This window comes from Octopus sinensis, linkage group LG15 (genome assembly GCF_006345805.1).
Source record: "Octopus sinensis linkage group LG15, ASM634580v1, whole genome shotgun sequence".
NCBI lineage: Eukaryota > Metazoa > Mollusca > Cephalopoda > Octopoda > Octopodidae > Octopus > Octopus sinensis.
This window is the reverse complement of record NC_043011.1, coordinates 35,027,633-35,051,660: the sequence shown is the minus strand read 5'-3', so window position 1 is coordinate 35,051,660 and position 24,028 is coordinate 35,027,633. Positions and strand designations below refer to the sequence as shown.

Genomic DNA, 24,028 nt, shown 5'->3' with positions numbered 1-24,028 from the left:
GAAAGTTTTTAATAACAGTTAAAATATAGGTTTAAAACAAAAAAAAGTGAGGAGAAAGAGAGAGAGCGGGGAACAGAGAGAAAGAGAGGGAGACAGAGAGAGGGAGAGACAGGGAGAAAGAAAGAGAGAGGGAGGGAGAAAGAGAGAGGGGGGAGAGAAAGTATGACAGAGAGAGAGAGAGAGAGTATGAAACAGAGACAGAGAGAGAAAGTATGTGACAGAGAGAGAGAGAGAGAAAGTATGTGACAGAGAGAGAGAGAAAGTATGTGACAGAGAGAGAGAGAAAGTATGTGACAGAGAGAGAGAGAGAGAGAGAAAGTATGTGATAGAGAGAGAGAGAGAGAGAAAGCATGAGAGTTACCGTTGGCAAAGATATAGACACTCCAGCAGCAGTTGGAACCGGAGGCACTGGTCGAGGAGCAAGAACTGCTGAGGCTGTCGATGCTGGTGCCATTCCTAATGGAGGTGGAGGTACACCTGTGGTTGGTGGGCGAGGCATTCCCGGAGCAATTGGCATCATCATCGGAGGCATCATGCCAGTTGGAGGTGGGATTTGCATTAGCATTCCTGAAACAACAAATGTCATACAGGTTTAAAAAGAAACAAGTTATTTACAGCAGATTAGTTAGACGCATAGAATATAATATAATAGAGGAAAATGAACAAATACGTACAGGAATGGGTTAAGTGTGTTGGCATGACATCATTGTTTAATGTCTTGTGATTCTGCGTTAAGCTTTGCAGGGGTTTAGCATTCAGATGGTGGAGGCGCAATGGCCCAGTGGTTAGGGCAGCGGACTCGCGGTCATAGGATCGCGGTTTCGATTCCCAGACCGGGCGTTGTGAGTGTTTATTGAGCGAAAACACCTAAAGCTCCACGAGGCTCCGGCAGGGGATGGTGGTGATCCCTACTGTACTCTTTCACCACAACTTTCTCTCACTCTTACTTCCTGTTTCTGTTGTACCTGTATTTCAAAGGGCCGGCCTTGTCACTCTCTGTGTCACGCTGAATACCCCCGAGAACTACGTTAAGGGTACACGTGTCTGTGGAGTGCTCAGCCACTTACACGTTAATTTCACGAGCAGGCTGTTCCGTTGATTCGGATCAACCGGAACCCTCGTTGTCGTAACCGACGAGTGCTTCCATCCAGCATTCAGATTACTCAGCCAAATGTAATGCTTATTTACATTATTTTGTATTAAGCCCATAGCTTCAATATTTCTATGATGTCTTTTACCCGTTTCAGTCATTTGACTGCGGCCATGCTAGAGCACCACCTTTTAGTCAGACAAATCGACCCCAGGACTCATTCTTTGTAAGGCTAATACCTATTCCATCAGTCTCTTTTGCCGAACTGCTAAGTTATGGGGACGTAAACACACCAACATCGGTTGTCAAGCGATGGTGGGGGGGGGGGACAAACACAGACACAAACATATACGACAGTCACTTTCAGTTTCTGTCTACCGAATCCACTCTCAAGGCTTTGGTCAGCCCAAGGCTATAGTAGAAGACACTTGCCCAAGGTGCCACACAGTGGGACTGAACCTGGAACCATGTGGTTGGTAAGCAAGCTACTTACCACAGCCACTCCTGAGCCTATGATAATTGTTTACTTTTTATAATGACATTGTAAGGTGGATGTAAGAGGCAGAATCTAGATGGTTTGACTATAAAACTGGTAGAATATTTGCGATAAATATGGTTGGTTTAAGGTCTAAAAAGATTAGAATTGTTAAGTATGCCCCACTTGTTTTTCTTCAGTGATGTCCCTACATTCTGGCTTACAGAAGTTGAGATACATTTAGTTTGTGGCAAATTGCACCCCTTTCATTCCTAGTTTACTATACTGAACCGACAGAGCCATTTATATTTTTATGAGTAAATATCAGGAATTGTATAAAAATATTTGTTGAAATATTTTGTGTATTGAAGAAGTGTAATCTATTGCACATAATTTTTAACAAAATGGACTTCCAAGGGTCATACGGACTCCCGAAGGCCATATGGACTCCCGAGGGCCATATGGACTCCCGAGGGCCATATAGACTCCCGAGGGGCATATAGACTCCCGAGGGCCATATCGACTCCCGAGGGCCATATCGACTCCCGAGGGCCATATCGACTCCCGAGGGCCATATGGACTCTGGTAGAGAAACAGTCTTTGATGCACTATGAGGAAAAAAAGGAATGAGATCATCACAACTGGAGTGTCTTTGATCATAGATTTAATCAGTTATGGTCGACTGAAGCTAAACATCAATTTTGAGTAAGTAAATCTTACTTACTTGGCATAGGTTGTCCTTGCAGTTGAGGCTGTTGTGGAGGTATTGCTGTTGGAGGAGGGACTGCTATTGGAGGGTTTGTTATATTCACTTCATTCATCTTAAAATTCTGTTGAGGTTCTTCTATGTTGTTTGTTCCAGTTGGTTCTGTTTTCTCAAGTTGCAAACCAGCTGCAAAGAATGCATAAATTTATTTTAATTCACGAAGACAGAGAAAGACAACCAGAGAGACAAGGAAGGCAAACTACTAAACTATTTCATATAAAAAAAATACAACCTAAATATCCACGCAGTGCCAAAAGAAACCTAAACAGCCATTGCACCCATTTTCCACCACTATACTTCTTTAAAAAAAGAATTTGTGTATCTTCTTCAACTCTATAATGTTTGTATTTACGTGGTCTTAAGGTTTCCCCAACCCATGCCAGCATGGGTTGGACAGTTTGGCAGAAGCTGTACCAGACTTCAATTGACTGTTTTGGCAGGATTTCTACGGCTGGTTGCCATTCCTAATGCCAACTACTTTACAGAGTGTATTGGGCGCTTTTTCTACTTGTTACCAGCATAGGTGCTTTATACATGACACTAGCATGGGTGCTTTCTATGTGGAACCAAAAAAATACCAAGGAAGATGTAAGGTCAGATTTCAAAAGCACAAGATTGCAGTTATTTTGGGTGGAATTGCACTACTAAGGTTTTACAACTAGGTTGTCTGGAGTGCTATGAGACGCTTAAACTATCTTCCTACAACTCTGAAAAGACCAATGGGATCCTAAAAGAAAAAAATTTTAATGTATGTTCACTTCACATCTAGGTTCAGTCTTAAACAAAGGCCTAACATAGCCTGGAAGGATGAAAGACAAATTGACCTCAGCAGAATTTGAACTCGGATCATAAAGACAGATAAAATGCCGTAGAGCATATTGTCCAGCAGTCTAATGATTCTGCCAGCTTACCAGCTTGTAATATTGTATTGCTTCTTATATCAACATATAAACTTCTACACTGTGGTAACATACAATATTCAGAAGCGAAACAGCTATACTGCATAAAATTCAAGTCTCTCCACAAGCAATGAAGTAGTACTATTAACTGAAGTTTTGATCACATGATAACTCATAGGAGCTAAAGAAAGTGTCAGATTTCTTGATCCTGAATACTTCCAGTTAATTCCAAGATCTGCTTAGTATTATGTTCCTGCTTATAGAACTATTTTATTGGTGCCAGCATGGATAATTGACATGAAATGATGAAGATGATGGTTTAATTTAATTGCTTTGGAAATTTCTTACACTGACTAATCATAAAACATTCTGCAATTATTAATAGTAACTGTTGATATGCAATTTTAATTTTTAAAATAATAATAATTCGAAAGATTTTTTTTTCTTTCATTTATTCAACAGTAAATGCTGAAGATAAATTTTCAGGTTTTTCTCTCTCAATCTACTGAGAGAAAATGTTTCAATTTTAGTATAGATCATACAGACAGTGTTTCTGATTTTAAAAGTGAAGTTGAAGAGGAAAAAATTTACAGAACCAAACAAAGCCATCAATACCATGTCATAATGAGTTCCAAGGACCCTACACAAAAATTAGGAAGAGGATACACAAAAAAAATGTAAATATATGTAAATTTTAATATACTTTTTCCCAGCAGTATTCCCAATGATGAAAACAGGCAATGTTGTTCAGAAGCAAGTTACACGTTAAACATATATACCTTGTACCACACAGAATATCGTAACGAGAGAAACACTTACCTTTGAGGTGTTCAGGAATAGTGTCTTCATCTATCATGCCACCTTCCATTAGGTGAGTCAAATCTTGTGGCAATTTTTCCCAAGGAATGTAAGTTACACCCAATTCAGCATCCCACATATCTTTGTATTCTGCATCCTTTACACCTATCCCAGGAGCCCAAGCAACCTAAAAGAAAAGCAGGCAGAAAAGAAAAAGACAAAACAGACGTTATTAGCTATTCCATGAAATAACTGCTACCACTAATGACAGAAGTAACGAAGATAGAGGAGGAAAAAGAAACAAATAAATAAATAAATAAATCTTACTTTTAACTGGTTAGAATGTATTTTCACTCCCTTCAATTTTTCCACAGCTTTAGGAGCATCTTTTCTCCTTGCCATACATACAAAAGCACATCCTCGGGGAGGAATCATCTGGAAAAGAAACAACATTAACCTATTAGCATTCAGATTACTTTGCCACATGTGAGTGGCAATCCGTAACTTACAAAGACAAGTGTACAAGTTGATCTGAACAACGAAACAGCCTGCACATGAAATTAAGGTGCAAGTGGCTGAGAACTCCACAGACACACGTACCCCTAACATATTTCTCAAAGAGATTCAACACAACACAGAATGTAACATGGCTGGCCCTTTCAAATACAGGTACAACTCATTTTTGCCAGCTGAAATAAACTGTCTTATTCAAGGACACAACATGCCACTAGGTATCGAACTTACAACCTTATGATCGTGAGTCGAATACCCTAACTACAAAGCCACGTGACTTCATTCTGCCACCTGAGATGCATTTTTATTCACATGGGGTTAGTTATCTTCAAGAGTTCAATGATGGTAAAGTTTATTTTTTGAATGACACTGTAGGGTAGTTGTGAGAGGCTGGATCTGGCTGGTTAGAACAAAACAAAATATTTCGGCCAGAGATGGTCACTTTAAAAGCTGAAGATTTAAAACTCCAAGCATTCGATAAGCAAAGATTGTTATTAAAAAACAAAACAAAACAAAAAACAATAGGTTATCTTCCTCACAGCTCTTGAATTGAGGTTCAGAGATCCTGCCCTAGACCTACATTTGAGAATAACCAGCCAAATGAAGATGGGCCAACCAAAGTTAGATTTCATTTTTCTATAGATTACAGTGACATCAAGCAGGTCATTTGTGGATCATTAATTGATTAGTCGATACAATGGCCTTAATGAGAACTGTCTAGAGTTAATCATCAAGAGCTAATGAGTAACATATAAACCAATGAAAGATTAATTACTAAACCATTTATCATTCATGTTTGGAGAGTAAAAAGGAAAAAAAGTTAACCCTTTTTGAAACCAACATGTCTGAGGTGGCCCTTGATACTCTTCCTTTATACAAACTTGCCCTTTTATAATGATTTAAATTAAGACCTTCCATCAAAAGTGCAGGTTAATTTTTGATCCAAACACCAGCTTATTAATGAAAAGGTGTATTTATTGAATTCTTTATTTTCAAACTTAATAGAAACAAAAGTAATGAATTTCAACAGAAATGTGGTAACAAAAGGGTTAAATGAAAGAAGTAACAATCTGTTAGCTTAACAATGGTGATATAGTATACCATCAGTCAGCTACAAAGAGGGAAAGATAGAGTTAAGAAAGAAAGCAGCATGTTTTTTTTATTTCTTTACTGCCCAAAAGGGGCTACACACAGAGGGGACAAACAAGGACAGACAAACGGATTAAGTCGATTATATCGACCCCAGTGCGTAACTGGTACTTATTTAATCTACCCTGAAAGATGAAAGGCAAAGTCAACCGTAGCGGAATTTGAACCCAGAACGTAGCAGTAGGCAAAATACCTATTTCTTTACTACCCACAGGGGGCTAAATACAGAGAGGACAAACAAGGACAGACAAACAGATTAAGTCGATTATATTGAGACCAGTGCATAACTGGTACTTATTTAATCTACCCCGAAAGGATGAAAGGCAAAGTCGACCTCAGCTGAATTCGAACTCATAACGTAACAGCAGATGAAATACTGCTAAGCATTTCGCCCAGCGTACTAACGTTTCTGTCAGCTTGCCGCCTTCAAATAGAAAGCAGCATGTTTTTATGTGGAACTGTTCCTGTCCTCACACTAGCTGACAGCAGAACAGATAAAAGCCAAAAGCAACTTCGTGGTGGAAGTGTCAATCTGAATGAAAAATTACGTATGCTCGGGGATTCTCCGCCCATCACCTTTATTGTAGTGCTGAGATCAGATTTTTTCTCAGGCTGTAATTAATAAGCTCACTTTACAATCATATGATCTGGAGTTCAGTCTAACTGCATGGCATTTTGTTTTCTCCAACAACCAATGCCTTGAGTGATGGAAACTGTGCAGAAACCTGTTTTGTGTGTGTGTCTTTGTGCTTGTCTCCCACCATTACTGCTTGATGGTGGTAGTTTGTTTACATCTCTGTATTTTAGCAATTTGACAAAAGACACCAACACACTAGGTACCTGATCTCAAGGACAATGGGGACCCTGCATAGGGCCACTGTCCAATGACTGAAGCAAATGAAGAGCAAATGGCTGTTAAATACCAGGAGGTGATATTTAACATACAACAACCCCCACGGGTCTTCACATATAATAATCCTTTTCTCTACAGGAACAAGGCCTGAAATTTGGGGGAGGGGGATAATCAATTACATCGACCCCCACCCGATACTCAGCTGGTATTTATTTTATCAACCCCAATAGGATGAAAGACAAAGACAACCTCAGCAGAATTTGAACTCAGAATGTGAAGATGGTCAAAATACCACCAAATATTTCACCCAGCATGCTAACAATTCTGCCAGCTCGATGCCTTAATAATAGTAATCCTTTCTGTTATAGGCACAAAGCCTGAAATAATTTGGGGAGGGTGTCGATTAGATCGACCCCAGTATGCAACAGGTACTTAATTTATCGACTATGAAAGGATGAAAGGCAAAGTCGACCTCAGTGGAATTTGAACTCAGAACATAAAGACAGGTGAAATGCCGCTGAGCACTTTGTACAGCATGTTAACAATTCTGTCAGCTCGCCTTATTATTATTATTAATAATAACAATAATGTAGTCTACTTACATTTATGCTTTCCACAGCACCATACTTTTCTATTTCTAATCGCAGTTCATCTTCAGAAGTAACTTTGGCTATATGACCCAGCCATATAGTTCTTGTACACACTACAACAGAAATGCATCAGATTTAAACAAAGTGTTGTCTTCTTTTATTGTAAAAGCAAAGGTAGAAGGAAAATTTAAAAAATAAAGATAGTTTCTGAATAAAATAAAGACAAAATGTAAACAGAATGTTGGTCCATGCCATGCTTACCACTAAGGTGTCTCTCTTTAATGGATGGAAGCCCCTTTCTTCTGCGTTCCCGTTCTTTTTCTCGCTGGCGCTCCCTTTCTCTTTCCCGTGATCTGAAAAACAAAAAATTGCGAGTTATGCTAATAAATTACTGGTACTTTCTTCAATTTTGAAAAAAAATCAATGAGGTATTATACAAAAGCAAAGTATAAATTTTGGTAAGTTTTTACACTAAGTAACAAACACGAACACTTTCCATTTTATTATCATCATTACTGTCAGGCTGAGTCTGCCACAAGGTAACATGCCATGGTTTACCATCAAATTATATTTTATGTATTAGATCTAATAGTCTTCTTTTATCCCCTTCTACCTTATGTAAACATGTCAGACAACATCTCTAAGCATTTCCTCACCTACATTAAGTATCCACACCAGCACAGTTATCTCCCTTGGTTTTTTTTTTTTTTTTTTTGCTTACATATTCCTCAAATTCATACTTCACATCCATCCAATAGATCAAATTTAGCCTTACAGGGTGATATCAAATGTTCCTGAACTAGTTTATGTCTAATAAAAAATAACTTATTTACGTAAGTTTTAATATCATCTCCTTCGAAATGGCCACCTTGTGCAACAATACACCAGCCTCATAAAAGTCACTGCAAGCTCTCACTGAGCACAAAAACCATGTGTTGCCACCTGTCGGCCTGCTACAGAACTAGTCTGGAAACTTTTTGAAATCACTTTATACATGCATATGTTTTTATGTATCCTCTCAAGTTACTGCCTAATTCTCAACACAGCAATCCCCTATGTGTTACAGGAAAGTTGCATTCTTGAAAGCTTTGTCCTAATGATCAAATTTCGTTATACAAAATCTAATTTCCTATTCAGTACCAAGTTATGAATGGCAAATCAGTTCCATGAAACTTTTCTTTTAATATAATTCTGTAACCATAACCAGAGTTTCAATAATGCTGGGAATCTTTCTATCATGAAACAAAGGAGAAAGTCTTTACAAAAAAACTAACTTCACAATCTAAAATAAAATATTTATTATTAATTTCAATAGCAAATATATTGAGACCCCCTTCGGTCATGACTGACCCTGGGATTGCACCTAGAAAGTTACCCTCCCAGGCACAAATCCGGGCAGGGTTGTTTATGGAAGACCAGCAGTCGCACATGTATACCGGCCTCTCCTCTCCACATCACCAGTGGCACCTGTGACATCGCAACTCATTTCTACAGCTGAGTGAACTGGAGCAACATGAAATAATGTGTCCAATAGCAAATAACTATCATAGTATAGAAATTAATTTACTGTATTTGATGACATTAAAGATGCAGAGGTATACTAGATGCAGTCCAATTCAGGAAAAAGCAAGCATCAGGGACAAACTTATTTGAGAGGCCAACTTTGCATATAGGGCTTGGGGAAATTTTTTTGAGACATTTTCTTCTTTTTTTGTAGGTGAGTGCATTCCATCATATGCCATCAAAACCAGTAGCAAGAAGAAAAGAGTGATACAAAAACCACAAATGAAGTGATATAGAAGTCACAGATGTAGAAAATGTACTGTGTTGGCAAGCATACTGGATATAGTCATCAACAGTCCTGAAGTTGGTATGTCAACATGGCTATACAGACCAATAACTGAAACCAATAAAAAGAAAAGATAAAACAACAACAATTACCTTGAACGCTTGCGCCGATCTCTGTCTCTTTCTCTGTCACTTCGATCCCTGTCTCGGTCACGATCTCGAGAACGAGATCGTCTCCGCCTCTCCCGAGATCTTGACCTAGATCTCTTCTTGCGTCGAGGTGATCTAACAAAAGGAAAAGAAACGATATATGTATACTGCTAACTACTAACAACTGACACAATGTTTAAGTCCATATCTTTGACAAATGTCTCTTATCAAGAACATTTCAGAGACTCTTAGCATTAACATCACATACAAACATAGTCTGCCACAATATAGCTGACACGGTTCTGAGCCCAGTAAGCATAACTTTACTTCATTTCCCATTCTTAATGCTCTGATGCTCATTTCATTCTCTCTTTTTGTGAAATATGAACAAAATAAATTTAAGCCACCATATTTTTAAGGAAAGGAAGAAACACTCAAATTTTGTAGTGAAGATAAGACATAGCCGAGTGGTTTCAAAGCTTGCTTCCCAAATGTTTGACATCTTTGGCAAGTGTCTTCTACCTGAGGCACGGGCTGACCAGTGTCGTCATACAAGTGGTATCCATTTCCTATCTTTCATTAAAAGCATTTGGTCATGGGGAGATATTGCCTTGCTTCAAAATAGGTATGGATTGGCAACTGGAAGGGCAGCCAACAGTAGAAAATTTGCCTCAATTGAATTACATCTGACTTATACACGCATGGAAAAGAGAGCTTTAAAATGAAGACGATTAAAAATTGAAGATAGAGGCACTTGAAACAATTTCATGGCCAAAACCATAACAGCACTCAGTCAACTAAGCTAAGATGACTGGGCAGTTAACAAACACCAGCAAATTCTGATTACCGTAAATCCTTGAGTATAGTCCGCCCTTGAGTATAATACGCAGGGGATTTTTAGGAGGCTGTACCTCTAAAAAACCTAAACCTTGTGTATAATATGCACCCTTTCTCTAACTTGAGTCAAGGAGGTCTATATAAAAATGTATACAGTAACATCCTTTATTATTATTGTATATATAACATAATGCAAACGTGTAGCTTTTTTGTGCATTTTGTTTGCAGAAAATAAAGAAATAACAGTAATAACATTTAATAAATGTTGCTTACTGCAAGTTACGGACGATTCTTTTATGAATTCATTGCTTTCAGGCTTAGCTTAAGGTATTTTCACGCCCGACATCACAAAATGTGTCTGAATAAACAGTGCCGGATAGCAAATAGAGACTCGGACATTGCTTAGAAAATAATTTTCATTTTTAACCTCGTATATAGTACACACTAGGTATTTTGGCCTTTAAGTTTTGGGGAAAAAATGCAGATTATACTCGAGGATTTACAGTACTTGGCTTCATCATCATCGTTTAACGTCTGCTTTCCATGCTAGCATGGGTTGGACAATTTGACTGAGGACTGGCAAACCAGATGGCTGCACCAGACTCCAACCTTCATCTGGCAGAGTTTCTACAGCTGGATGCTCTTCCTAAAACGAACCACTCTGAGAGTGTAGTGGGTGCTTTTACATGCCACCGGCACGAGGGCCAGTCAGGCGGTACTAGCAAAGGCCATGCTCAAATGGTGTTTTTTACGTGCCACCTGCACAGGAGCCAGTCCAGTGGCACTGGCAATGACCTCACTCAAATGTTTCTTCACTGGTAACGATCACGCTCGAATGGTGCTTTTAATGTGCCACTGGCACGGAAGCCAGTTAGCTGCTCTGGCAACAATCATGCTCAGATGGTGCTCTTAGCACTCCACTAGCACGGATGCCAGTCATCAAATTTGATTTTGATTTCACTTGCCTCAACAGGTCTTTGCAAGCAGAGTTTAGTGTCCAATGAAGGAAAAGTACGCATAAGTGGGCTGGTTACACCCCTGGCATAGGCCACGAGGTTATGGTCTCACTTGGCTTGCCAGGTCTTCTCAAGCACAGCATATTTCCAAAAGTCTCGGTCACTGGTCATTGCTTCAGTGAGGCCTAATATTCGAAGGCTGTGCTTCACCACTTCATCCCAGGTCTTCCTGGGTCTACCTCTTCCACAGGTTCCCTTAACCGCTAGGGTGTGTTAGGATATTGGATAATTAACCTTCAACAGTTCTCCATAATGAACCAGAAGAATATTTATATATGATTAATTCACCCTGGTCTTTTGGGTTTGACCAAGACAAACAACTAATCAATAACAAAGATGAGTTTTGTCCCCCACCACTTCAAAGTTGAATGGTTGCCGATAGAAAGCTCATCAAACTGTAAACATAATTACTCAAACAAACTCCACCAACTCAAGCTAGCATAGAAAAGAAAAAATATGAATGTAAAATAACTACGACCAAAGAATCTCTACACAGTCACTCAACCCACTAGAACTAACAACCAATTCACCCTTAATTGATAATGTCTGTCTTAAAATACAATAGACAATGTCATTAAAAGCCCCCTAAATGAGATAGGCCAGTCATAGTCGGAACTATTTGTGCAGATGTCTCAAATTAAAGAAACATCCGACCTACACTCATACAACAAAACACATATATCTGAATAAAAGGTAGCATGGTCCCAGGTGGAACAATATTAGATCTGCTGAATCAGGGTAGATCTAGGAGCCAATTAACAAGGCCAACAAAAAAAAAGATAGAGAGAGAGAGAGAGAGAATTAAGGGGATCAAATATGAAGTACACAGAAGAGTTAAGTTGTTGTGACAATCAAATTGAAAGTACTCTGAAAGAAGTACTGACATAGAAAGCAATGTGAAAAAGGAAAGGAAACTATTGGTATACAAACCTGGACCTTGATCGATCCCTGTTGCGAGAGGTTTTATGGATATCAGGCTGATCATCAATAACTATCACCTCGGCATTAGGCACATCGCCATAGTGACGGTCATGTCGGTTGTCCAATTCCATACGCTCTGAGAGATCATTCTGATTTGGTGGTGCTGGATATGGAGGTTCAGAAACATAGTAAGGCATTTGTGGATGCATTGGAGGGGGTTGGTTTTGGATTATTTGCGACGGCGGGGGTGGCTGAGGTGGCATCTGCGGTGCCACAGGGATATGATGTTGAATTTGTGGAGGTGGCTCCTGAAAACATGAAGACAGAAGGAAGTTATACTTTACAGCAAGTCAAAATATAAATAATCATCATCATCATTTAATGTTTGCAGTCCATGCTGGCATGGGTTGGACGGCTTGACCAGGGCAGGTAAGCTATGGGGCTGCACCAGACTCCAGTCTAATTTGACATGGTTTCTTACAGCTGGATCCCCTTTTTAACACCTACCACTCCAAGCGTAATGGGTACTTTTATGTTCCATCGGCATGGGTGTTAGTTGTGTGACACCAGTATTTGACACAACTAAGATTTCACTTGGCTTGATGGATCATCTTAAGTACAGCATATTGCCAAAGGTCTTGGTCATTTGTCATTACCTCTCTGAGGCCCTACACTCGAAAGGTGCTTTTTATATGCCAGCAGCAGGATTTGTTAACTCACATTAGTTAACTCACCTGGCTGGTAAATGATGATGATAAACACATTTATACAATTCACAAGGTAGAGATCTGGTTATATTATCTATTGACTACTTCCTTGCATAAAAGTCAATCTCCAACAATTTGCAAATGTCTCGATCTACAGAAACAATCTACAACCCCTCTAAGCTAACAAAGAAATACATGATGTGTCTGAGTAAAAGACACATGAAGGTCACAGTTGGAAAATCTGATCATATGTCTACAGGAGTAGAATTTACTCATGGCTAAACAACACAAACATTAACAAAAAAAAAAAGGAAAAAGAAAGACACCACAGTCAATGGTGTTATTTTCATTCATCCATAAGCAATTAAAAGAAATCAATGTGACTCACTTGACTTATCTGTTGATTAAACTCTTTCTCCTGCTGCTTCAGAAGTTGCTGCCGTATCTGTTCCTGCATGTTGAGTTCATTCTTTAGTTGTTCCGTCTTCTTGATGGTTTGAGACATTTGGTGGATCTGCTGCATAATTGTTGGATCATTCAAAATATTCTGGACATTCCTGAAAAAGCAATATATAATAAATGCAATTATTCAAAATAATCCAAAAAAAAAAAAAAGGTCAGCAGCTACATTTCCTTAACAAATATTTGGTGTTTAAGGTGTTTACTTTCCAACCACATGCTTTTTGGGGGACCCAGTCCCACTGCACAGCTCCGCTAATCTAGCTCTGGGCAGACCAAAGCTACATAACTGGATTTGGTAGATGGAAACTGAAAGAAGCCTGTCATGGCTATTGGTGTGGCCACACTTGGAATTTGCATCACCAGTATGGAACCCCTATCTTGCTCAGGAAATTGACCTCCTGGAAACTGTTCAGAGATGTGCAACCAAGCAAATACCCTCCATCAGGCATCTACCATACTCAGCACCTTGCTTTCCTGGGCATAGATGCATTGAAGCTCCAATGCCTGGCAACTGACTTAGAAAACCCTCACAAAATTATTAACCATTGTGCGAACAACCAACTTGAGCACCATGTGTCTAACACACGTGGGCACGCCCACAAAGTCAGAAATCAACATAGCTCCCATGACTTTTAGAAACATTTTTTCACACTCAATGTTGCTGAAGCATGGAACAAACTACCTGCACCAGTTGTTAGTTGCCGAGACATTACATCCGTTAAAATTTGGCACAAGGCCAGCAATTTCGTGGGAGGAGATATGTCAATTATATCGACCCCGTTGCACAACTGGTACTTATTTTATCAACGCCACAAGGATGAAAAGCAAAGTCATCTACAGTAGAATTTGAACTCAGAACGTAAAGACGGATGAAATGCCACTAAGTATTTTGCCCAGGGTGCTAATGACTCAGCAAGCTCACCACTTTGCTAATAGTGGCAACTGTCTTCATTTTGCATGTAAGAAAGAGGGCACAGGGAGTTGTGACATTCCTCTATCAAAAAGTGAAAAGAGACCTCTACAGCAGAGAAAGGGAATTACTGAGGTATTACTGATACAAAAATTTCAAAGAGTGAACCAAAAGGAAGGGGAAGAGAAATTCTTTCATAATATCAAGGATTTGGGGGTAACGTTGTGAAATGAAAAGTAGTGGAAATAGATTTTGATTTGAAGAACTAAAGGAGAGTGAGAAGTGAAATAATGAGGTGAGTGAAAATAATGTAAAAAGCAGGAAGGAGTGAGAACATAAGAAGGAAATCAAACACCAACTTTACAAATAAATATACAACAACAGATAATTGCAAGTCAAAAAAGCTAGGTTCTTGGTTTTAGAGGAATTGTTTAACTTCAAACTGCAGAAAGATGAAGATTATCGCACACAACAAAAGCCAAAGATTAACATAAAAGGAGAGAAGTGCTACTACACAAGATAAAACAGAGGCAAGGATTAATGAAAAAAAAAAAAGAAGAAGTGAAAAATGATAAAATAAAACAAGAAAATGTAGCAAAGCTCCAAGATGAAGGATTAAGAATTTCTGAAAAAAGCTAGAAATAAACTACCATTTCTGAAAAGCACTACACTAAAATAAAAGAAAAGAAAGAACTTACCCAGGGATGCCATCAGAGTTATCTTCATGCTTGTCTTCCTCATCATCACTTTCCCCATAATCAAAGTCCAGCAACTTCTGAAGGGAATTTACAACATCAATTTAATAAACTATCAAAATATATATACATCAGTTAAACAAAAATAAAAGATTTCCTGCCATAACACATAGTTCACTAAGAAGCCACACATTTCATACAATTCTCATAGTATTCTATTTAAAAACAGACTTCGTTATGTAGAATCATCATCATCATCATTATTATTATTTAACGTCCATTTTCCATGCTGGCATGGGTTGGACCGTAGCAGAATAAGTCTCTATTTCATTTTCCTCATCACATAATGCCAGTTTCCCATGCTGGCATGGGTTGGATGGTTTGACAAGAGCTGACAAGCCCGAGAACTGTGCCAGACTCTAATATCTGATTTGGCATGGTTCCTATGGCCAGATACCTTTCCTAATGCCAACCATTTTACAGAGTGTACTGGGTGCCTTTTACATGGCATCAACACTAACAAGGTTATCAAGCAACTTGCACAACAAGACCTCTCACATGAGGAGAGAGTAGTGTACAGGGAGGTAGCTTTTGTCAGATGGTGGTAAAAGTACAACAGAGGAATAGAAACAGGTGTCTTGCTGGAGAGGAGATTCAATGGCTGCCACAATTGAAAAAAAAAAACAGACAGAACCTGGTGTATGTGTTTTTATTGAGCAGAATTGGATCCAGAGTGGTATATTTAGTAGCCATAAATGAATTGAATTTCATCAATAATTTTGACAACACCAGCTTCACCAGGATCAGTAAACCCTGCTAGGATTTCACCTCAAACCTGGCACAGACTAAAGAATGTCCAGTTATTTCTAATGCAATACTGTATTGGCTATTTCCACTAACCTCTCCAAGTAAGGTTTTCTTTATTTAGGATTAACACTAATCCATTAGCATTCAGATTACTCTGTCAAGCATAATGCTTATTCATTCACATCATTTTGAATTGTTCATGCATTATCTCGTACCTTCAACATTTTAATGAATTGGGTGTTTATTTTAGAATGACATTGTAGGGGTGGTGTGAGTGGCCAAATCTGGCCAGACTGACCAGTAGAATATTTTGGGCCGTTATGGCCAGCTTAAATAGACACATGCTCATAAACTTTGGATGAGGAGATAATTACATAAAACTCCTGAACTTAACTAGTACTTTTTTTTTTATCAACCAGAGAAAAACCATGATTTGAATTCAGAACATAAAGGGATCTTCGTCTTCACATCACCGAGGGCTCTAGCTCTATCAAAGAGATAAGACATGGGGAAATTTGTCTGAGGAAGAGTAACCACACCAGCTAACCCTCCAGGAATTTTTGCAGCTACCAGTTTCAGAATATGTCTATATATGATCAGCTACAGCATATTCACTCAGCCATGTTTGCAGCAAATAGACCGCCTGAACAATGGAATATATCAATAACCATAAGAAATGGAAAAGAAGGTCCAATCTGGTCAGACAAAAATAAATAACAAAAGTGATGCAAGTACATGACACCTCCAGAAACCTTTCAGAGATAGCTTCCTCTTTGCCCATTTAACTCTTTCAAGGTGGGTGGTACAAATAAAGTACCACTTATTTGCATCAGTTTAGTGAGCGTTGGTACAATTCTTTTCACTGCATGGTCAGCAGCTCTGAAAACGTACCACTTCATCTATGAGCCAATCAGAAGCTACACTTAGATCTGGCAACAATTTCTGCAACACAAACGGAATATTTTTTCAGTTGAATCCATTTTGTGCCAAAGGTCAGTCAACGAAAAAACACGAGTACAAATTTTCGTTATAAATTTTGATCCCTCTGGAGTCTTTTTCTTTTGACCTATCTCACCCCTGAAAGACTTAAAGATGAGACTGGCTACCCAACTAGCATCCTCGTCCCAGTCCCTATCTACCTGTAGGTCTGTACCAAACAATTTTAACCAATCTGTTACTCAGCATCCAACAATACTGGTTGGCAGCATGAATTTTCCAAAGCTACAAATCCACTAACTTCTCAAAGGTTTCTTTCTTTTTTTTTTCTTTTTTGCTGCTCCTGTGATCATCTTGTATACCCTTAGAATGGTGTCAACCACCTCAACTCCTGTAGTCACCAACACTATTACATAAGAGTTCTGCATGTACCAATATGACTTTACCATGTAGTTTGAACAGGTTGTCCCTCAAAACATTCAGTATTCAAAGCAGTAACTCCCGAATAAATATGTCCAGTAATAATGAAGCCGAATGTGCTTGATGCATTGTATATGATTCAAAACTTTTCTATATTAAAACAATTTAGCCTCTAGAAATGGAGAACAATTCCAGCAGCTTTAATGACAGCTACCAAGTAATATGGTTGGCAAACTGAAGGCTTTCAATTAATCCAAACTGATAAGAACTCCACCAAAGCCAGAAATGCTACTCGCTCTCTAGAAAAACATATTGTACAAGCTGGAGGTGGTAACAGACAAGTCTGCTAGGACTGCGAAGGACTGTGCTTTCCTGATCACACAACTAACAATAAAAGACCATTTTCTTAACACCTTAGACAAACTCTTAAGCCCTGCATTCAGCAAAGTTATGAGCTGCTTCCTTCCTCAGTAGTGCTACCACATCCCAGCTCAAAGAATTGAAAATTTTTCCATTCTACTGCCATTGGATGACAAACAAGTCTGGTATGTATTTATAAAGTTTGTCGAAGAGGTCATTCAAACCGCAACTATTTACTGCCAACATATCTCAGTAGTTGTTAGCCTTAAACAGTACTCAGTGTCCTCTGCTCAGAGCCACAGTAGACAGTCGAGGTTGGTACTAAAATCTACTGTCTGTAGTCCACCAGCTACTGCAAACACTTAGGCAATGTCATATTAGAAAGCAACACAAACCTGGGACTTAATTAGCATACACAAACCTCAATCCTTAAAAGTTGAAATTTTAACTATCATGTATTACGTCAACTATCCAGGTCAATTAAATGGTCTTTAGTACCTCATATCTAACTGCAGACACTTAAAGAACATAAGTTTCAGGTTTCACATTTAAGATATAGCTGAAAGCTGTTCTCAATGCTAGCGTAACAGTTGTGATGTTTTCACAAACTGACTTATTTAATTTACTTACTGGCTCCAAACCTATTCTCTTTCTGTTTCAATTGATGGAGTCAATTGTCAACAAGTGGTACTGGAGTTCTCTGAAGAGGGCAACTCAGCAACATCAGTAGCATTCACTGAATAAACCTGTTTATTTAGTAAATGCTATCAATGTTGTTCAATTGCTCTCTTCAGAGAACTCCTTGTTTTTTTATTAACAATTGACCCCATCAATTGAAACCCAACTAATCCACCTATCTAGTTGCCGTAAGCTTTGCTTACAAAGAAAATGTTCAGATTGTTCATGTGCCCTATCTAGACTTGTTTAGACTCCAATTTACAGTCGATATAGCTGACTGCTTGAAAGTTTGGACATCCTACACTATCAACTCACTGACCTAAATATTCTAGATATAATCTGAATGATCTAATGCCATTGGACTATGTCCCCTATTGTTTATTTTGGAAATTCCATTTGTTCCTATCTGAGAGAATTGTTTGAAATTTTTATACATACTTCACTTGTATCTACAAAAACCCAGTGTGCATTTAAAATGCCATTTTAGTCTCCTTCCTCAAGGACTAAAGAGCAGATTATACTCAAGAACACTTCTAGACATCTAAAGGGATCCAGCCACCCTTCCCCATTTAAAGTTTAAAAAAAAAAAAAAACCCACAAGTTCTTGGTTCTCCTATTCACATCCAATTCCACTAACTTACTGTAAAAGTTCAAGAAGTGCATCCATATCCCAAAATCCAAATTTTTCTCAATCAACTCTGCCACCCTGAACTGAATCCAAGTTGATCAATGCATTTAATATACCTCATTTGACAAAGGTGGATTTAAATACACGCCTTCCACAAATCCTGGTCTCATTAATATCTACCATGTTTATGTCCAATAACCTGAGGCTGCTGAGCAGTTGACTACTTTTAAGCTGGCCCAAGGTCACATACATTTATACATCTAAGTACAGCCGTGTCAGTCACAAAAAGAAAAGAGAGGTCTCAAGTTTAAAGGACAAATAATCTAGTGTTAGAAATTGGGTGTGAAAGGTCCAATCACAAAAACTTTTAGCTCACTTTATTTCACGATATTCCCTTTACCATCACTGAGTTTTCTGATACTTTATAGACAAACTCTCCAAAGCTCTCCCCATTCCCATTTTCCCCCCTATGCCATACACTATGCTCCAATTGCAGCAGTGAATGTGATGGTGAATGGGTTTTTGCATGTTTACCTGCTGCTTCTAGTGTTTCTTTTAGTGTTTTTGCAGTGGCCCTTACACTGTTCCTTTTTTTTTTTTTTTTTAATATTTTTGCTGTTAAGAGTGATTGGACTGTGTGGTTGGCTGATAGGCTTTCTGCTGCGACATCAAATCTTACAACTTTCAACTTGGGAGCAATTGCATTCTTTGTTCTTTTTTACTTTCTGAATGCATTAAATTGCAAAGACATAAACCTCCTCATATGACAAAGAATATAGAACAGAAGAAGAGGTAAATTTTTTTACATGTGTATATTTTGCTGGAGGTGAGATAGGCTTCCTTTGGCTGCAGTGGAAGGTTCTGTTTCAGGATAACCTGCTGCCACCAATGTTTTATGCACAATTGATGCTCCTTCTGTTGTTAGTGATTTTGTAGTTGTAAAGGTGGTTTTTGTGTTGTCAGCCGCAGGAAATATCTTTTTCTTGGGGACAGAAAATCCTGATATTTGACGTTACTGTATGAGTAACCTTCCACTTTATTATTACTCATCTGATCTCAAGTCAATGTTCTTATGGTGAACAATGCGAATGCAGTTAGAATCTATTAAGAAGCCCAGCAATTGTGCCAGCACACCAACTTCATAACAATAAATCTTATAACAATAAAATCTACTTCAAGGTTGCAGAATAACCTCCCAGAATATTACACAAGAATCATGAAAAGGAGAATGGTAAAGGACGCAAAATAAGTATTACAGTGATTAAATCAACACAAATGTATTATTGGAATATATTTCATCAACCACGAGAATAATAGGTAAAATGCTCGTTCACATTGCATTTTCTTTATTTTTTTTTTTTTTTTTTTTATTTTACAAAATAATTTAATATTTACAGAATAATAAATATGGGTGTGGCTGTGTGGTTAAAAAGTTTGCTTCTCCACCAGGTTTTAGGGTTCAGTCCCACTGTGTAACACCTTTGGCAAGTGTCTTCTACTACAATGTCAGGCCAAGCTGAGACTTGTGAGTGGGTTTGTTCATTTTAGGCTTCTATAACTCAAACACAAAAGTTATGGCAATTTCACCAGAAGAGAGAACCAACAGAAAAGAGCCTTACATGTCCATGTGGCCTGCTAAATATAGCAGCAAACTCTCTAATCTACCAGCATAAAAAAGAACATATTGGATAATGTCCTAGATATACTAAATTTGCAGAAATGAAGCTGCAGTATGAAAGGGAAGTTCTCTTGATAATTTGAGCTTAAAACAATAAAGATGGCATATATCAAAATATACCATATTTACATGTAAATTACACCTACTTGATTTTAACTTAAAGAAATAAAATAGAGTGTGACACACAAGGGCAAGTTAAAGCTAAAAGGGGAAAATTTTGTACAAAGATTTAACACTAAATTAGGGGTGTGCCTATACATGTTTTATTTATTTTTTTATTTCTAACTCGGTTACATCATGGTACATCAATGGAAACACAAGGGGGAGACAAATCTAAGTTCAACACGAAATTTAATAAGAATAGATACAAACTAAAAAAGGGAAGGGAATTAACTCTTTAATGCTAAGTTGCTGGACACATTCAAAAAGATCTTTCGCTGAAAGGGTCAAACTTGCATGCAATTATTGCAATTACCAATAACATATTCCATACAAAAATATTATGAAGAAACAACTCTTTCTATTGCTTGTAATGATTGTCATTTAGTTTATGTAGATTACCAAAATCTGAGAGATTCTGTGAGTGAGGTAGTTAGGTTTACTGTGGAATGTTTACAAAGAGTTTTGACATTTAAGACATTTGTTCCTGACAGAAATATCATTGCTAGGTAAATTCTTGAAAAAAATTATGTCTCAGCAACCTTCAACACCATTCAGGGAGTTAAAATTTCCTTCAGTATCAGCCACATAACCACAAAATCCCATCTGCTCTTGGACCTGAGTCATTTGTAATACTAACAGTCTTTTAGAAAGAATGATTTTGAAAGCATGAAAGGCATATGTAAGCTTTTTGAAAGTTGTCATGTTGGAAAACACTCTTCTCAGAACATTACACAATTCTTTATTCCTATTTCTCCATGAATATTCCTAAAACTTTTCATTATGCAAAACAACACATAGCTTTACAAATCAGACCATGTTATATTGATGTGAAATCAGAGTTTGTGTGTGGGTTTTGGGGGGTTTTTTTTGTAGTTGTTGTTGAGGGACAGGTCCAGTGTTGTCCTTTGCTGAGTATGGAAGAGACTGAAATCCACCTTGGGGAGATAGGTTTTGTATCATAAGGCAGAGATGGCTATTAAACTAATGGCTTTAGGTTCAGCCCCCATTATGCAGCACTTTGGTTAGTTGTCTTCCACTACAGCCTCAAAGCCAAACATTGCCTTATGAGAGCATTTCATACACAGAAACTGAAAGGAGCCATAAGCACACCTGTGTATGCACAAAGGTATGTTTGTGAATGTTTGAAAAACTACAAGCCTATGGACTGTGATGACACCATTTGTAGCTCAGCTACAACAGAACACATTTGTTGACTGTCAACAAATCATCTGCTAACTCTACAATTTCAAATTCCTTTGGAGGGGGGGGAATCCTTATCTGGAAAACAGGTAAGGATTGGTAACAGGAAGTGCAACTGGTCAGAAAACCCCTGCCTCAATAGTCTTCCAACTAAGCCATGCTAGCATGGCAACAAACATCAAAAGAATCCAGCAACGAAATGTTGAAGACATGCAATTTGTGTTTACTTGCAAATCATTTTTCAGCATTCAACTCACTAGCCATCAACATGAAACGGGGCCCACAAATGCACTGTATTTTCTTAATGATGTTTAATATACAAAGGCACATTCATAATTCAACAGAAAAACAAAGGGATTTCAAAGTCTCATATAGTTATAAATTTTAGAAAAAATGAGAGGTAGGGGATCCTGAAAACATAATTTAATAATTATAAATAAAATGACATTAAAAAGACTAAGGAGAAAATGTGATTGAGGAACTAGGTTCAGAAATGTTTCCAATGTTATAAAATATTTTGGTTTAACACTTTAACATTTAAACAGCCTTAAACATTCTGTTTTAGGTTCAAATCAGCCAAATCCGGACTCTAGCACCAACCCCACAATGTCATTCTAAAAATAAGTAGTTATCTCAGCTAAATCTCAAAGCTACAAGATAATGCATTTTTGTTCAAAACAATGTGAAATAAATAAAGATTAAATTTGACAGAATAATCTGAATACCAAAGGGTGGAAACATTGAAAGGATTCCACTGCAAAAATAATCAGAAATATTTTTTTTTTTTTTTTTTAAATATATTCATATACAAAAAAGAAAATGAGAGAAAGAGGGGAAAAAAAGAGAAAAGAGATGATAAAAAAATACAGAGAGGGAGAGAGAAACAAAAGAATTACAGAATGAAGAAAAGGAAAAGGATCAAAGGAAGAGAGGATCGAAAATTTTTAAATAAAAGCTATCAAAATGGTGGGGGGGTCAGAGGTTGGTGGAGAAAGGAATTTTTTTTAAAAAATAGATGAAAAAATAAAAGGGATAATAGAAAGCAAATGAATATAAATAGTATGAAATTGAAGGGATCAAAAGATTGAAAGAAGGAACTGACAGAAAGAAAGGATCAGTAAAAAAAAATAATGGGAAAAATAGTGGAGTTAAAATGTGACCTTATTGAATCCAGGCTCAGGAGGTTTAGAGTGTAATGTCTTGATTTGATTGTTGAGCAACTGATTTGTCAAAGTCTGGATCTGTGACAAAAGGTTACTATCAATAATTGCTGCTGCCTGCTGCTGTTGGGCCGGCTGCTGCATCAGCTCGGTCTGCTGTAGTAACTGCTGCTGGAGTAGTTGCAGTTGTTGAAGCTGTTGTTGCTGAGCGCTCAGACTTGTTGGCTGCTGATGGAAGAGTTGAAAAAAGATTTGAGGAACAAATAGAATATAGCTCATAGAAAAAAAGAAAAAAAAACACAGCACAGACATGCATACAAACAAAAGTTTGTTCAAACGAAGTTCTTTTGTTTCCAGTTCAGCACATAACTATGTACACACTTCTTTGTTTGATAGACCAGAGGCTTATTATATTCATAAACAAGTGAGAGTTGTCAATGGGAAAAGCAAATCCCCATCTGATCATGCAGGCATGGAAAGGTAGACATTAAAACAATGTTTTCTTCAACTATTTTCTCCCTAACTCTCTCACTAAAAATCCTTGTCTAAACAAAAACATTTTATGGAAGTGTCATTTGTTTAAGTTACAGTCCAAACACCAGCTTAATCCTTTTTATTATAGGCAGAAGGCCTGAAACTTCTGGGGAAGGTGGCTAGTCGATTACTTCAACCCCAGTGCTTAACAGGTATCTATTTCATCAACTCCAAAAGGATGAAGGGCAAAGGTGACTTTGGCAACATTTAAGCTCAAAACATAGACAGACAAAATGCCACTAAGCATTTTGTTCAGCATGCTAACAATTCTGCCAGCTTACCACCTTACTAATGAAAAAAGCTGGTTGTTTTACTAAACCTTTCATTTTTCAACAGAGCACCACCAGTCAGTTGCTATAGTTGGTTAAGTGCCAACTTCAGCAACTAACTAGTGGTAAAAACAGAAATATGCAATTAAACAACAACTCGGTCACAGTTTTGATTCATTCAGAATTAATGTCACTTAAATGGTTGAATCTTGAAAAATAATCTAACCTATCCCATCTCAAAAATTATTATGCATATGCAAAGAGTACCTGGTACTTGTTGAAGGCTGTGTAGTAACCAGCTGCTTAAGCTTTCATTTCCAGTGAAATAACAGAATTAACCAGATTTGATTTCAAATGCTCATTCATTAACAGGTCCCCAATATTTTTTATTCACTGATCAATAATATCTGAAGGTATTTAACCCTTTAGTATTTAAACCGGCCATATCCGGCCAAAATAGTTAATCTGTTTTATGTTCAAACTGACCAGATCCAGGCTCTCGCACCTACCCTACAATGTTATTCTACATTAAGTAATTACACCATCAAGATCTTGAAGATATGAGATAATGCATGAT

At 37.8% G+C, this 24,028-nt stretch overlaps 1 protein-coding gene across 3 annotated transcripts in view; it reads right to left on the bottom strand.

Annotated features, from left to right (window-relative positions):
* Window positions 1–24,028, bottom strand: part of LOC115219845 (SR-related and CTD-associated factor 4) — a 79,082-nt gene that overhangs the window by 3,511 nt on the left and 51,543 nt on the right. Inside the window, exons 6-16 of one of the 3 annotated variants that reach the window (XM_029790130.2) lie at window positions 22,649–22,876; window positions 14,623–14,699; window positions 12,941–13,109; window positions 11,855–12,153; window positions 9,075–9,206; window positions 7,395–7,486; window positions 7,146–7,246; window positions 4,356–4,463; window positions 4,050–4,215; window positions 2,290–2,457; window positions 362–567 (exon numbers count right to left, since the gene is read on the bottom strand). In XM_029790130.2, coding sequence (XP_029645990.1) covers window positions 362–567; window positions 2,290–2,457; window positions 4,050–4,215; window positions 4,356–4,463; window positions 7,146–7,246; window positions 7,395–7,486; window positions 9,075–9,206; window positions 11,855–12,153; window positions 12,941–13,109; window positions 14,623–14,699; window positions 22,649–22,876 — 1,746 coding nt within the window. The remainder of the gene's footprint in view (window positions 1–361; window positions 568–2,289; window positions 2,458–4,049; window positions 4,216–4,355; window positions 4,464–7,145; window positions 7,247–7,394; window positions 7,487–9,074; window positions 9,207–11,854; window positions 12,154–12,940; window positions 13,110–14,622; window positions 14,700–22,648; window positions 22,877–24,028) is intronic. The other 2 variants (XM_029790132.2, XM_029790131.2) reach the window with 2 other exon arrangements.